A 16,110-nucleotide genomic window follows, 5' to 3' on the forward strand; every position below is an offset into this window, starting at 1 on the left:
GAGCCCGGAGCTGGACACAGCGCTCCAGATGCAGCCTTACCATGGCAGAGTAGAGAGGGAGGATGACCTCCCTCCACCTGCTGGCCACGCTCTTTTTAATGCACCTCAGGAGACCATCGGCCTCCTTCCATCCCTCCGCCGCCCTTCCTGGAGCCGGGAGGGCTCAGCTGGAGCCCTCAGCCGCCCTCAGCCTCTCCCCGGCCGCCGTTGCCCCAGGCCGTTGCCTGGCGACGCCGGCGCGTTGCCGCCGCGGCCGGGCCGGAGCATGGCGGAGCCCTCCGGCCCGCCGCCGCCCGCCTCCGTCCCGAACCCCCCGCCGGCCACTTTCTTCGGGGCCGTGGCGCCGGGCAACCCGGTGGTAGAGAGCTTCGAGGCCGAGCTGCGGGACGTCCTGGGCTTCCTGCGGCGGCTGGCAGGCGCCGGGGAGGCCCAGCCGCAGCAGCACGACCTGCACCGCCGCGGGTAGGGGCTGCGCCGCCGCCCCCTCGTTGTCCCCACGTCCTCACCCGCTCCCGGAGCCCCTGCCTCAAACCTCCCTTTCCTTCTCCTCCAGCCCCGTCCCCTCCGCCGCCCCACGGGAGCTTTCCCCGCTGCCTCCCCGCCGGCCTGGGCCTGCCCTTCCCGGCCCGCCGGGCACCGCCGCGGCCCCTCCTCGCCCCATCCCTGTCCCCTCCTCGCGCCGCATCCCACCGCCCAGGGGCCCCCTTCCTTCCCGGTCCCCCTGGCCCTGGAGCTAGCCAGGAGGTTGTTCTCCTGGGTCAGCTTCTCCAGCAGCGTGCCAGAAGACTGGCCATCCCTTTTCCTATATATTTTTTTTAATTTTAATTTATTTTTTTTTTAATTAAAAATCCTCCAAAATCTGAACACCTCCTTTCTCAACACTTCCTAGAAGTTAATGCTTTAGAGGGGGGAAAAAGCACAAGGTGTTGTGGAAGTTGTCAGCACCACTGTTGGCTGTATCAAGAGCTTCCTGAGCTTCCCGGTAGGAAAATCCCTTCACGGGGCTGGAGCAACTGGCAGCCCACCAGCCTGTGCTCCTGCCTGCGCGGGTGAGGACGTGTGGGCACGTATGTGCCTCTAAACGATGGCGCTCGCAGTAGGGCTACATAAGGATAACACCACACAGCTCTTTTTGTGCGTACGTCTATGTCTACATTGGTATATTTTTATACACATAAATGCGGGCAGAGCATATGGCAAGTGTAATCATGCATATTTGTTTGCTCGCATGCGTGCATATCTGTGGGTATGCATAAATCTAGATTTTGTACTGCAGTTAAGATAAAGCAACTAGAATCAGTGTATGATTCATAGTGCATGCATATGTCTTTTATAGACTGTGCATTTCTCATGTAGCTCTCCCTGCTGCATTTAGGTACATTATGAGATAGGAGTTCGACTGCTTCTTTTGAGGTAAATGGTTGTATTTCTATCACTATTATCTGAGCAGAGTTCTATTCTAAATTTGCAGGTCTTTAACATGAAAAATGAAAGTTTCCCAGGTTATAAAAATTTCATGCAAAACAAACATGGGAGTTAGGTTGCAGGGTGGTTAGTGCATCGCTTAGGTTACATACTTTACTTGGTACTTTCCTAGATGTAGTCCACAAATGACCCTTCTCGAAAGGAGCTGTATATGTTTTCAGGAGCTACTCAGATTCTACAGCCTGGCATTTGCCTGCGCTGGAGAGCTTTCCTTTTCTAAGCTGTCTGGATTTCTAATTTGTTTATGTGGCACGTTCATCGTCAGGTCTAGGCCTAGATCTATCATACAAGTATCAGCCTCCAGGCTTTTGCCTCTAGTGTTTTGAATCTCAGTATGTTGGCTTTTTATATCGCTTCAGCAGCTAATTTCAGTGCTTTGCTACTTTTAAGGCTTTCTTGTAGCTTCCAGCATTTTTTAGCTTTAGCTGATCTCTATTATTACTTTAAAAGTTATCCACTGTAGGCCCCATAGAAGAAGGACATCTCAGCTGCTTCAGACACCACCAAATCTACACATTCATTGTATCTTTTGGCTGGGAGTTGGGCATGCTGGATCCGATCTGTTTGCAATGTCATGCCAAGTTACCAGTTTCTGAGAACAGTGGCTCCAAGGCTTTCTTTACTTACTCTGGAATATTTTGACCTGAGTAGGCTCTGTCATATTCAAACTGGTATTTTGTGGATGTGACCCATGTCTACACATAACAGAGTTGGCATGAGAACATTTTCTCATCCAAAGAATTCTGCAGCATTCATCATGGAGGTGAGAACTAAGGCTACCTGGGCTACACTGGTACTGATGAGCCATACCAAAATTCCAGGGCATTGAGAACATTGTGTAACATGAAGCTCCCAGTGGTTCCACATCCTCCGGCATTTTTCATTTGTAGAGGGGCAGTATAGAGGTAGAAGTCTGGAATTCTGATGGTCAGCATAGGTTCAGGCAGCTAGCGAAGTCATGGGCATTTATTTGTGATTGTGAAATTTCAGGGTTGTTTCTCCCTCACCTCTCATTGTTTGATAACTCAAAATTGGAGCGTGTGCTGCTTGTAGAACCAGCCTTAGTCTAGTTGTTCCTAAGAATTTCTGAAGGTAATGGCTATTACAGATGCTTTCCTACATGCTCTAAAGACTCCTTGCTGTGTCATTTGTCAAGCTGCTTTTCCTGGCATGGGTTGAGATCAAAGTGTTCTTGTTATTTGAGGAGCAAGAAAACCAGCTCCCACATGGCAAGTATGTTCAGTTTAGAAAAATACAATTGTCAGCTTAATTCCTCCAATGCTGTCAGCCTTTGGTGTTGATAAGTCAACAGTAAGGCCATAATTTAGGCACTTAAAATGTTACAATGCAAGAAACAAAAATTACCGAGGACCTGCCTTTACTGGAATCGTGAGTCTTTTCAACCAGAAGTAGCAATCAAAAGTACTTTTCCCTCAAGTAAACGAGAAGTTGTTTTACCCCATTTCTCTTGGCAAAGGGGCCATCAAAGGATTACCTTTAACTATTGCTTTTATCTCACGTTGTGTGGCTTAGAGACCCTTATTTAATAAGACATTTTCTCATCAGTATCAGAGAATCTTTTACTACCTGTAGTAAAGGCTTTTGGCCCAGAAGTGTAGCCATGGGGGCCTTGCCTTGTGCACAGCCTTATGTGTTGACCTTAGGGAAATTTCTTTTACTATTCATAGAGTGGTTGGAAATAAAGAAATTTCACCTCTGAGCTCCAACAACCCAGTATTTTTTTAAGAATTCACTTGCTTAACTTGTTATTCTGGTGTCCTACAGCCTGTTTAAAGGAAAGACTGATGAGCTGTTTGGGAAGTGTCTCACTCTCCTCCTTTGTCTGTGTCAAAGAAACATTCCTGTGTCATGAACTCACTTGTAGTTAGTAGTGGCGTTGTAGCAGATATGGTTTACCTTAATCTTCCCATTGAAGTTGAATGTCTAGTCAGATTTGTCACTACTTTACTAAACTAGTTTACTACATATTTGTCACTTGTTTATTACATCTAAGAATCTCGTGTGTTAATATGAGCATTCAAAACAAAAATGAAGATGACCTTCACTGAGGACTTTCCAGCTGATCAGAAGTTTATTAGTCTTACCTTCCCAAGCTTTATTCACAGTCAATCTTACTATCAGTTCCTTCACAGCCTTATAACCTGATGGTTACCTTTTTTTCCCCTTCTTTCTCCTTACCCCCCGAGTAGTATCCATCAGACCTCTTGAACTCTGGAATTCTTTTCCTAAGCTTCTTTCCTTGATAGTCCAAGGGAACTAGGTTGAGATGCTGGACAGATTCCTTCACTTTGGAACCTCTTTGCAGATTTATCCCTACTAATTGCAGTGGGATACTTCTTTCAATATAAGAACTCAGTAGCCACCCAGACTGTTAATTGCTTATGGATGGACAGGAGGGACTCATTCCCCAGTTGGAAGGTGCTCTTCATTAGACTGGGCTATGGTTTCCTTTAAAAACATAAGGCCTTAAAACATTTTATTCAGATTGTTGCTTTTGGCCTAGTTTGTGCTGTTACTGCATTTTTCCTCTAGGATACACCTCTAGAATGTCCTACTTGTTTCTTTGCTGTTTACTTTCATGAACTGAGAATTGTGCTGAGATGACACTTTAGAAAAAAAAGGATTATGATGTTGTAATTCTTTGGTGTAAAGATCATTTTGACAGGTTTCTCATACAGCCATCTGTTTCACCTTGAAAATGTGAAGGTGGCTCGCGGCTTTCTGTGTGGAAAAAAAATGATGTTACTTATTGTGCTTTTTTTATTGGGAATCTTCTTATAAGCTGAAATGAAGAGCTGTCTGGGAGACTATGAGAATGGATTCCAAGTTCCTGAATGTCAGAAAACAGCTTAAGAAAGTGTCTTGCATTCTAGTCTACCATCACTGTCTTAAGAGATTGAAAAGGTCCAGCTACCTCACACCAGCAAGCATAAGGTTTACATGTGAGAATTCATCTAGAAGGTTAAGACATTAATTCCTCTCTCTTCAGTTGTTTTCCTTCCTCAAAAATTGCTACCTATGAATAATTTAGCTGTTGTGGTTTCACAAGGCACTCTTTGCTGAGGTTTCTGTACAAGTGATTTGTTAAGAGAATAAATGTGAGAGATGCCTGGCACTGTGAACACTGTCAATGCTATTAATAATTCGGTAACAGAATTCTTTTCTGAAAAATCCCTGTGCTTATTATCAGTCTGTCTGATCAGTTTTTGTTTTCCAGTTTGAATATAGCTTTCTTAAAGAAGTCTAGGGTGGGAAAGCTGTACACATGAAGGCACTAGCCCATCAAACAGCAATCAGTAGGGACCCTAACACTGGCGTTGATGTAGTCAGTTCCTTTGTAGAAGAGGCAAACTGCTTAGAGCCAGTTACCGTTTATGGGAGGCTTGCTAGTTCAGCCAAATAAATAATTTGTTACACAAAGTCATCCTTGATGACAATTATGGCTAGAATAACAGGTAGAGGCAACAGAAGAGCATTACAACTATTGCCGTAAAATTCTTTCTGTTCTAACAAACATCTTATTCTCTCTGAATTCTACCCTTTATGACTTAAAATTGCTGAACATTTCATGTCAAATGCTATTCATCTTAGAGGCTTTCAAATGACTTTCTTCTTTTGTGATTCATGGTATAGCTCTATACACCATGAGCTCTATAGCTCTATATACCATCGCTTTGTCTACTCTATAGCTCTATGGTTTATTCCATGTCTAACAGTTCCTAAGTTTGCTGCTACCTGACACGCATTGTTAATTTTGCATCTTTTTTCCTGCTCTTAGCATTTGTAGTTTCCAGTCTAATAATTGCTATGAGCTGTAAACCATTGAGTTTCTTTAAAATATCAAATTGTTTTCTTCAAACAGAACCTTTCAAATGCTAGCTGAAAGGTGGGAGAGATTTTCCACTTAAGACCATGTTTGAACAGTTGAAGGGGATTAAACTAAGACATTTTAATAAGAATTTACAGAGGAGAAAATTCATCCCATTTTAAGTGTGTGATAAAAACTGGTGACAGAAATGAAACCCAGAAATGTCCTTGGCTGCCTGTTAAATACAGTTTTAATGATAACTTTTTTTTGAAATACGTGTAAGTTCAAATGGATTTGGAAGAAAGGAGTTTTCACAATTTGAAGTTTTCCTGATTTATTTACTTGTTATGACAGGTCTACTGCCAGTTTAATCTGAAACCTTTTCTCCTCTATCTTTTTTAGAGCAAATACTTTGTTTAATATTTGGATCAAATATAAGCCTCGACTGCCAGAGTGGTATTACAATGAAAAACTTCTGAAAGTTGGTGATTCCCTTGCCCAGATCAAAGTAAGTCATATGAAAACAGAAAAGGCTCAGTCACAGTCTTTGTTTCATTTATGTTTCTACACTACTTTAATTTTTAATCATGTTTTAGTGAAAGCTGTTTAGAAAGTAGGAAAAACTTTTACAAAATAATGTCAATGCAAGTAGGTGGTTTATATCTTATTGTAAGATTGCCCTGATTTCTTGATATATTTTTTACTATCTGTATTTCCTATGCACTCTTTGACTTTTTTAACACTCCAAAATCTTTCTTTAATATTGGTTTGATGTTTCAGCACGGTAGAGTACAATACCTGACTGTGCCTGTAGATGCTGCTTAAGTACAAATTGGCAATGATAAGTGGTTTGTTCCACTGAAATTTCAACTCAGTGCTCACTTAACCAAACGTGAATGTAAAGAATTATCGGGAGAGGAACAGAGAACAAAAACCAGAGTGCAATTCCACATTATACAGCTATATGTATTGATGATGCTCCTGCATCTTTAATTCTGTGTGCACTTCTAATCTCCTCAAAAAAGGTAAATTGCAACCAAAAAGGATTCAGGAGCGAGATCATTGAAGACTTTGAGAGTATTTGGAGGATTTTTCACTACATTATAGCTATTTTTGTACTCTTACCTAGCCGTGTGTTTACTAGCCACTGTTGGATGGGATGCCAGGCTCGTAACTATTGGTCTGACTCAATAAGACTGGTTTCATGTTATATTATATTTGTCCTTTGTGTCTTCTGGGAAAAAAGCCCTCAAAGGTATGCCACTTATTACCTCAGTGATGTTTGTGTCAGAAGATCGTATTGTAAAATCTGGGGCTTCCAAGGATAATTACTAAAGAACACTCAGAAACAGCTCAAAGATGTACAGTTCAAAGCTAGTTGCAAGTCAGTCCTTTTAGGATTGAAGAAGGGTGTGTGGTCCTGAGTGACATAGTTAACAAGCAGAAATACTGAATAATTACAGAATTCTGGGTTAATTTATTTTAAAGGTTCAGTACTTGAAAAGTTGCTTGAGAAAATACAAAGTTTGTATAGAACTAGCATTATTTATAGTAAGGGACAGCTCCTAAATAGATGCTATCTACTTAGTGTGATTTTGTGTTTGTAATGATTCACGTTGGATTTTTCTACTTTTTTCCAGGAACGTATTAGAAGATATTTATTTGGTCAATAATGCTTTTCTAGCTTAAAACTCTGTCTGTTTAGTCTGTCTGTGTTATGAAGCACTCAAGTATACATTTTAACTACGTCCTTCAGTCTTTCAGGCCTATTTCAGATACTTTTTGATATTAGTCTTCTAAAAAGTTGGTTGCAATGGAAAAATTATATTTATAGCACAAAAGTTAGTGAAAGTCTATAATTATTAGTAGTATTCTTCCATGCTTTCGGAAAGGTTTCTGTAGCTTCTCCTTAATTTTTGAACATAAAGAGAATAAAAAAGTAGGTTAAACCAAGTTTGTATTTTTTTTCAGAATGGGAGTATTAAACTTTAATTCCCCTCACCCTGGAAACAAAAACGGATAACTGACACTGTGTTTAAATTGAAAATCATTTTTAAGAACAGTCTATTGACTTTTGCATTAGGAAAGCAATTAAATGCCAATTGTCACCCGTATTCACCCTTTTTCATTCTGTGCAGCATATGACACTATTAGATTCCCTCTTTTCACCTAGAAGAGGGCATAATTAGAAATGTATCAAGACAGTTTGAGGGGTGATCTTTTGGAGGAACACATACAGTGAAACTGTTCTTCCACTATTACGACCTTCGCTTATGGAATCCAGCAAGGATAAATGTTATTTATGCTATTTATGGAAAGCATATATAAGTGACTACTAGGTGAGCTTTTCCGCAGACCTGGGCAAAGGTATGAGTATCATGCAGATGTTACAAAGTCTTATATATCCCTCACTGCATCTGCCCTAAGGACTTAGGCAAAAGTGGCCTGCCTCCTGAACAACAAACAGCAAGCTGAAGCTCATCTTCAGCAGCACTCAACTCTCACTGGTAGGCTGAAGAAGACATATATAGAAGAGTCGGTAACTGTGGAGCCATTATAATTGAGGGCATAGGTTCATGGTATAAGTTTAGGAATACTCACAGGAGTTCTTAAAGAAGCCCGAAGAGCTGCATTTATTAATAGACCCTTCAGTGCCTAGGCAATTCCATTAATGTTTTCTTCATGTTCATGTTTTCCTCAAGTTTTCATAGCTTCTGGGCCCTGGGAATTACCTGGAATATTACATTGAGCTTTTAGTTCTTGATAACTGCTGCGCTCACATCATGCTTAGTAAGGTTATTTCAAAGGCATCAAACCCTGCTCTCTCTGCTTTATGTTGGCTTCCCATGACACAACTCAAATGTAGTAATTTGGTCCTTATCTTCAAGGTGCTTAATGACCTGACCCCAGATTGCCTAAAAATAATCTAGAATTCTGAGTAAAGACTTCTGCTTGCAACTTCAGTCCTCTAGTGTAATGTGGTTTTCTACAGTAAAGGTGAAGTTATCAGTGTCATTGAAAAAGTTGTTTTGCTGGTCAGGCTAAAACTTTGAAATGAGCTGTCTTTGGAACTTACATTTTTAAGTGCAGTTCTTTGACTTTACAAACTTAGTTTTCATTCTATCAATTTTTTTCCCTAGAGATGAAAAGAAAGATAAAGCATGAGATGGATTTTAGTTACAAATTTTAATGCATTACTGGAAAGATGAATGTGGTGTCACGCGAAACTCTGTGATAAGTGGGGTAGAGTCTATTCCATAAGTACTCCTCTTGACTCCAAGTAGAAAACTACTATTTTCAATTTTAATCTGTCTTTATGTCATATAATACTTAATGATGCGTAGTCTTTAAAAATGAATTATTGAATATAAGTAGTCAATAGGTAAGCACCAACTTAACTTTGTCTTCCTGCTATTTTTTTAATGCCTTCTCACTTTAGATTCCTTCCTATTATACATCAGCTATGTATCTTTTCGGACACACCTAAATTCATTATGTCATATCTCTGGAAATTAGTTAGCCCATTAGTCATTGTACAAATCAGTACTGACTCATTTTTTTTTCCCCTCCCTCGCTGCCTGTATCCGTCTGTTGTCTCTCATCTTATACATACATTTTAAACTGTTTGGGAGAGAAATTACCTTTTTGCTATATATTAGTAACTAAATTAATAGGATTCTGATCCATGACTTCAGATTCTGAGAGTTACCACAGCCTGAATCTATGTATTAGATTACACAAGTGGCTGGCTGCCCATAGCTGTCCATGGAAAGTAAAAGTTTCTGTGTATGGCTGCTGCTTTCACACAGCAAAGAGGACAACAGGGTTATCTGAGTTAGACTCCTCAGATGATTAAAAATTCAGGGTAAGTGTTACCGTGGTGGTAGGAATTTATATTGAAAAAAGTGTGTGCAAGGAAATACTTCTAAATTTCCTGTGATTAAAGGATCATTTTTAATGAATACAAATAAGTTATTTTTTCCCCTAGAATTTATCATGACTGGTGTATGTGTGCGTGTGCTAGAATTAGTGAAGTTCGTAGATAAACTTCTAAATAATCTTTGCTGCAGGAAGTGGTGGAGGTGATTCAGTAAGTAACACTTCCACATCTGAGTCAGAGCTGAACCATAGCCTCAGCATGATGTTACAGTGGTTTGACATGCTGCTGGGGAGCTGTATTTTGAATGAGACGTAAAGCTCAACATCCTGCTTGTTAACAGTTCTTTAAGACCTAGTGGCACTTTCTGGCCTATTAATGCTGACTTCTTGGCCATAGGTAAATTCTGGTTGTCACTTGTTTCATTCTTTTTTAGTGCATCTAATTCTGAAGTGTTTGATTTCTGATACTAAGTCACTCTTCCCCTCTGCTTTAATAAAAAATAAAGAGCTTTGACATCAGGGAAACGGGAAAGAGAAGTGGTCATGTCTGTATATTCTTTATAAAGTTCTACATTATGAAGTATTTTTCTCAGAAGTGTAGTATCATTATCATTACTGTTGCAAAGCTGCAGGACATTCCAGGAACCCTTTGAGTTTATTGTATTAGCCCAGGATCATACTTTACAATTGTTCTGTAATATGCCATATTTATGATTAAAATAAACAAACTCCCAAACCACGAGCTCATCTTTTAAGTATTTCATATGCCGACTGTTCACATTAGAAATTACATTGCTGAATGTTTGTATAAACTTTAGTGTTGTACTTCCAGCTGCTATTTCACATTGATACTTTTTTACATAAAGATAATACAAACCACACATATTTTATAGAAATAGAAATGTAATATAAAAACTACAAAATAACATATTATTCATTCTTCAGGAATATAAGTTAGCACTTCTACAGTGCTATGGAAGGTACCTTCAGCAGTTCATTTCTGTAAACCCTGACGACATCATAGATGACGTGCATCGATTTAAATCCACCTTTTTCCCAAATGGTTTGAGAGATAAAAATGCAGTACTTACGGTAGGTTTTGGTTTGGTTTTTGTTTGTTTGTTTGTTTGTTTGTTTTGTCAAATACATTTACAGATTCGAAATAAGTAGCCTATTTTATCCTCCACAAATGTACTTCATTTTGTTATATTAATTATATATTAATATTAACTAGTCTTTAATAGTTTGTCTCTATAGATTACATTGAGATTTAACAGGCAGTCATATAGATGAGATGAACATTCAGAATTGGTGTCCATTTTAAGAGGATATAAGTGCTTATGCTTTTGTGGCATAAGCCAACCACTATCAACTTAATGTTAAAAAGACAATTTTCTCTGCGCAGGTTATTCTGTAACTGTCTACAGCAGTTTTTGCTCTGAAGTAGTTGCTATTCACCACAGAATCAGGATATGGGCAAAATTTGATAACCATCCCGCAATTGTAGAAATTTCTGTGCAGCGTGATCTTAAGGAGTGGACAGAGTGCAAGCAAATTAAAAAACTGTACTGTAATATGTACCATAAATGGGCAAAAATACTACACTGAAAAAAAGCTTGTGACATAGTAAAAAAAGTAGCATTGCGTTACTATCAATAGCTTATTTGCTCAGTATGAAAAAAAGGGCAAAATGGTGAATATTTTTTTAAGTTCTCTGAGCTCTGGGAAGCTGAGCAACTGCAAGAATATGTTGGGATCCTTTTGGGTTAATTGCTTATCGAGGAACTTGCAATTTGTCATTTGTTATCCATAGAACAAAGTGTTTCAATAGGTATAGGGGGAATGCTAAAAACACGTTAGATTTTATCTTAAGCAGTGCTTTGCTGAGAAGCTCTATTTTCAGCACATGGTGGATATTTCAAAATAAACTAATGCAAGTTATTCTGTGATCAAGAACAACAAAAGGAATTTGTAGGCATCTCCTGTGTATTGAGCTAATCAAATTCATATTTCTCTTGTCAGTTAGTTTGTAAATAGGTGTTTAGTGAGGAGAAAAAATCAGTTTGCTTAAAAGCTAGAAGCAGATGTCGTGATAGAAGAGATACTCAGTTTATATTATTTTTTTGTTTTTCAAACATAGTTCAGCTTGATAGAGAATATGATCAAAGACTCTGTTGATCTATTTTATTTTTTTTTTTTTTTAAAATGCATTGTAAATAAATTTGAAGTTCCAGACATGGTTTCTCCTGCTTTCTATGTGTCTGCCTAGACCTTGAACCAATCATAGTGCCAGATGTTATCAAGAGCCTATACTGAAAAGCCTTGGCCTTTAGACACTGAGATATCCCTAAATTTACAGATGTGGAATCTAGTTTGACAATGATCTCTACAATTGGAAATGGATGATGATAATGTGACAAATGATTACATCTAAAGGCTTTATATGTAAATTTTTTTGGCAGGTTTCTGTGGTTAGCTTTTGTTTTTTTAATATAACACTAAGGAAAACACAGAAATGGAGTTCCAGGGCTTGAAACTTCCAGTTTCAGTGAATTAACTGCAAAAAATAATATAGTTTCAAATGTTAGCAGGTTAGTAGGCTTCTGAGAGGTTGATAGTTACTGACTGGCGGTGTCCCACTTAGCTCATTTTCTCACGTGTTGGTTTGTTCAGATTATACTGTACTCCAGACAAGGCTGAGATCACATTATGTTAGGCATTACAAGGAAGAGAAGGAACGATGCGTCTGTAGAAGGGAAAAGTAATGGATAAGAGTGAGAAACAAGGCATCTGTCATACAGATGGAAAAGCAAAGTGCAGAGAAGTTAAGATTTGCCTTAATTTACAGAGGACATCTACAGAGAAGTGAAGAATTAAAGCCAGATTGTTTGAATATCAATTTAATGCCTCATTCATCCTTTCTCCCTTTCAGCAGCCCTAGTGCACTAGGTGCATTTTCATCCTGTGACGTGATGGAAACTGACTCAGGCTAATGGTACAGCAACCTTAAAGCTTTAAGACTTTTTCCATATTCTAATGCTCATTTCAATGTCAGGCTGATTTTTTTTTTTCTGGTATGCTTGGTCTTTTCATACTCACCATTTTGTTGTACTTTGCTGATGTGAAACTGACATATACATCTATTTTAACTATATATATTAATTTTATCTATGCTTCCATGTGTTTTAGTTCCACGCGTTGCAAGAGAGAAATGTTTGCATTTATCAGATGGTTTGCAACAGTGACAGAAATCTCCAGAATCAAGAGTCCCTGCAGACTTGTTTCGATGTCTTGTCCTCATTACGACTCGCTATGCAAGTGGCTCTGCCTCAGGAGAGTTTGTGTTGGCTTATCTACAATGGTACCTCAGGCTTTCGGTTTACATTTTTTTGCTAAGCAAACCCATGGAGGAAAACTTTATAGATATTCTTTAAGGTCAACCTAATGGTTATGAATAAATCTGTAGTCAGTCTTCAATCACAGTAGGGTTTTTTGTTTATTTATTTGTCTGTTTGGGTTTTTTTTCTGAAATAAGGATTTTAAAATTGAAATTTCTACATCGTGTGCCTTTTTCAGGTGGAGTGTTGTAAAAGTAATATCATTTTCATCATAGCTGTGGGTAGAGCGTACTAATAAAATGAAATCTAACAGCATAAGGGCATTTTTTGAGTGAACCCTGATTAAAAAAACCCTCAAGATTCAAGATTTTTTTAATCAATAAAATGTTTGTGTTAATGAGTTTGGTTTGTTTGGGTTTTTTTGAAAAGGGGATTGCAGATCTAAGAGTAGAAAAGATAGTCTGACGTTACGTCTTTGTGGTTTTTAAATGATCTTTAAGGCTAGAGTTAATAATAAAACTGTTCTAAAAATACCATATGACATTTAAGAATTTGAATCGCTGTATATGATTTTAGTGTGCTACTTATAAATGCTTGAATTAGGAAAAAAATGAGGAAAAAATGGTAATTCTGGGAACTAGATACACAGAGAATGGTGTATCAAGTTTTTTATTTCAAGAAGAGCAACAGTATATTTTTGTTTTGAAAGGCAATGTTATATAGTCAAAAGTCAAAAGACTATTATTAACTGGTTCTACTATGGTCAATTGTTGCAATATAAATTGAGGAGATAATGTGTTTTTAATTTAACACTGGAAAATTTACTTTCTGAGAGCTATAACTGGTCAAAATTCTTATCCTTTTGTTTTGCTGGGACTGACGTTGCCCTCAGACCCGACTTTTGAGGTATGTTTTTGGTTTGTCTCTTTCTATGGGAGAAGAATTAAAATCAAAACATACTCACCAGCCATTCTTAAATTCCATTACATGTGTGCAGGACAGCTCTCTGTACCAAGCCTGGCAAATAATCTAATCGAATTAGAAGCAGGCAATAGCTCAGATTTTCCCCAGTTCCTGAGCATTTTTCTGCAATTTCTGTCAATAGATTTTGTGCCTCATTACACATTTGACTGATAAAAAGAAATCTTCCTAATGCCTGCTCCATTCTTACTTATTGGGATAATAACACCCTTCTAGCTATGACAGTTGACATTGTGATGCCTCCCGCTGCCACAGGTGCCCCTTTCTGAACATTCACACAGACAGAAGAATAGACTCCCCCTCTCCCCCCCCAAACTGCTACGTCTTTTGTACTTCTGGGGCTGATTTTTGAAAAGCAATTTTGTGATACAGCCTAAATTAAGGAAATTTTTGACAGGATTTTATTTGTAAGTCACTTTGATGCTCTTGAAAACTCTAGTCGCAATCAATTTTCTTCATTTCACTTATCATACTTAATATCACATAGTAGTGGTGTTGTCTGCCAGGACAGTGCCATGACAGACTAAAAGAATCAAAGAATCATATAAGGTAAGGTTTGTGAGAAGAGATAATATTTTTTTTAAAAAAGGCTAGCATTTGGGAATAAAACTAAGGTTTTTCTATCTGTCAGTTATTTAATAAAAATTTGATGTAGTACATTTTTAAGATTTCATTCTTTTATTATACTACTTCATTGTGTAGGTATTTTTGAAACTAATATCGCCCAAGTATTTAATGGCTTCATCTTCTCTAATTTAAAAGTAGTTATTGAAAAATTTATTTTTCAGCCTCTGAAAATAACAACCCAGATATTAAGAACAAGTTTCCGTTGGTCAGCACAATGAATTTCATGTAGGATTATAGAATTTAACCTGTTTTTTATTTATTTTCATTTATTTCTGCAGGTACTATTCATATTTACACCATATGCAGACATTTGATGGTGATAGGTCAGTCTGCTAAGGTATGGCAAGATAAATAGAAACATTTTAAAAATTTACGGAAGACTGGAAAATGTACTTGTATTTTGCATAACATTGTATCCTGACTTTTCTATTTCATTGTCATTGCCAATAGTAGCACTTTGTCACAGGGGAATAAAATGTCTAGATTGCAAAATGGCCGGTTTCTAATCCCTGATGCCTTCATGACTCTGCTTTTTGTTCAGTTGTGGAATTGAGCCCAACATAATGTCTTGCTGGTCTTTGAGACAGGATATGTTAGACTGTTTCAGAAGGCTCTAGGTGCTTTTTTTTTTGTCAACTATATGGAGTCCCAAGAATTGTCTTTTGTTTTTCAAAATGTGGAAATATACTGACACCTGGTGGATAGGTTTTTAGTTGTAAATACTTGATAAAAATGATCTGGCCTTTCCTCCCTGCCCTTTTCCTTTTAACTGTGAATGTAATTTTTTTTTGTCTTAGCTTTACTTTTTTCTCCTAAATCTTGAAAAAAGTCTATCTAAACCTTAATCCAGTATATTTTCTTATCTGTTCATTATATTAATCTTTCATGGACCAGGAAAGATTTTTTTTCTCTTTGAACATCTTTTATTGAAATCAGAAGTGATTTAGCACCTCCTTTAATGTGTTCAGACTTTTACTCTACAGGAAACAGAGGAACTGATTGTAGGTACTTCAGATTCTTTAAATTCAGATAAAAAGAAAATCTGTATGTTGACATAATATAGGACTAGGGCTGCGTGTATTTTGTGTACCTCAGGGAACAGCTGACCCAAAGAAAATACAAGGGGAAGATACTGTTCAATCAATTTAGTAGGACTCATTCTTAAAATTATACTGCTGCAGTGGCTATATTGGCCGTAAAATTAAGAGCCAATAATGTAGTTCCATGTCTGTCACCAAAGACGGCAGACTCCATTGCATTCCAGATAAGCTTGCTAATCTAGTTGAAAACTAACTTAGAAAAAAATTATCACTAGAGCTGACACAAAGGAGAGGGATAACTCTCAAGATAAGAGCAGGTGAGAGAGAAGGGCGGCACCTCTGTCACGGTGGCTAGGCTATAGGGAACTGGAGTGGTTAAGGTAGCTTGGGGCTAAAATGTAATGCTTGACCACAGTTTCAGATGGGAAAAAAACAATATGCAGGAAGAATGCTTTGTATCAATAAAACAAGTTAAAAATTAATACAATTTCTGTGATTTTTTTTTCCTCTTTTAATTTATCCTACTGGATGAGGATAAGTCTTTGTGTGTGTTCCTTAGTAATAGGAAGTACATTTATACGAGTTAAAATGCATTCAGTTTAGAACTGGATTTCTTCAATACAGGTCCTGGAATACTTACTGTGGGCCAGTATATGTATGGAATCATCCATTCCACTCTTATCTGTACATTATTTGACGTGGAGAGCAACCCTATATACTGCAGTTTCTCAGTGTTACTTTGATTGCCAAGCCAGCATTCATGGAGAGGTAACCTGATTTATCATACATATCCTTGCAGATGCAATCAAATGGGAAATAAATATTTATTTAAATATTCCTGCTTATTATCAGATCGTATGTATTTAGAGTTCTGCCCATATTCCAAAATTTAACTGCAAAGTGGAGGTGTGTTTCCATATGTAAATGAGTA

The 16,110-nt window shown here is 38.0% G+C and overlaps 1 protein-coding gene across 1 annotated transcript in view; it reads left to right on the plus strand.

Moving 5' to 3' along the window:
* The first annotated feature begins 255 nt into the window (after positions 1-255).
* CFAP54 (cilia and flagella associated protein 54) overlaps positions 256-16,110 on the plus strand; it is a 110,369-nt gene continuing 94,514 nt past the window's right edge. The window contains exons 1-6 of the mRNA XM_074572659.1: positions 256-462; positions 5,717-5,822; positions 10,139-10,285; positions 12,383-12,554; positions 14,418-14,476; positions 15,804-15,947. Coding sequence (XP_074428760.1) covers positions 266-462; positions 5,717-5,822; positions 10,139-10,285; positions 12,383-12,554; positions 14,418-14,476; positions 15,804-15,947 — 825 coding nt within the window. The 5' untranslated portion in view covers positions 256-265. The remainder of the gene's footprint in view (positions 463-5,716; positions 5,823-10,138; positions 10,286-12,382; positions 12,555-14,417; positions 14,477-15,803; positions 15,948-16,110) is intronic.

The sequence above is a fragment of the Larus michahellis genome, chromosome 1, assembly GCF_964199755.1.
Source record: "Larus michahellis chromosome 1, bLarMic1.1, whole genome shotgun sequence".
Lineage (NCBI taxonomy): Eukaryota > Metazoa > Chordata > Aves > Charadriiformes > Laridae > Larus > Larus michahellis.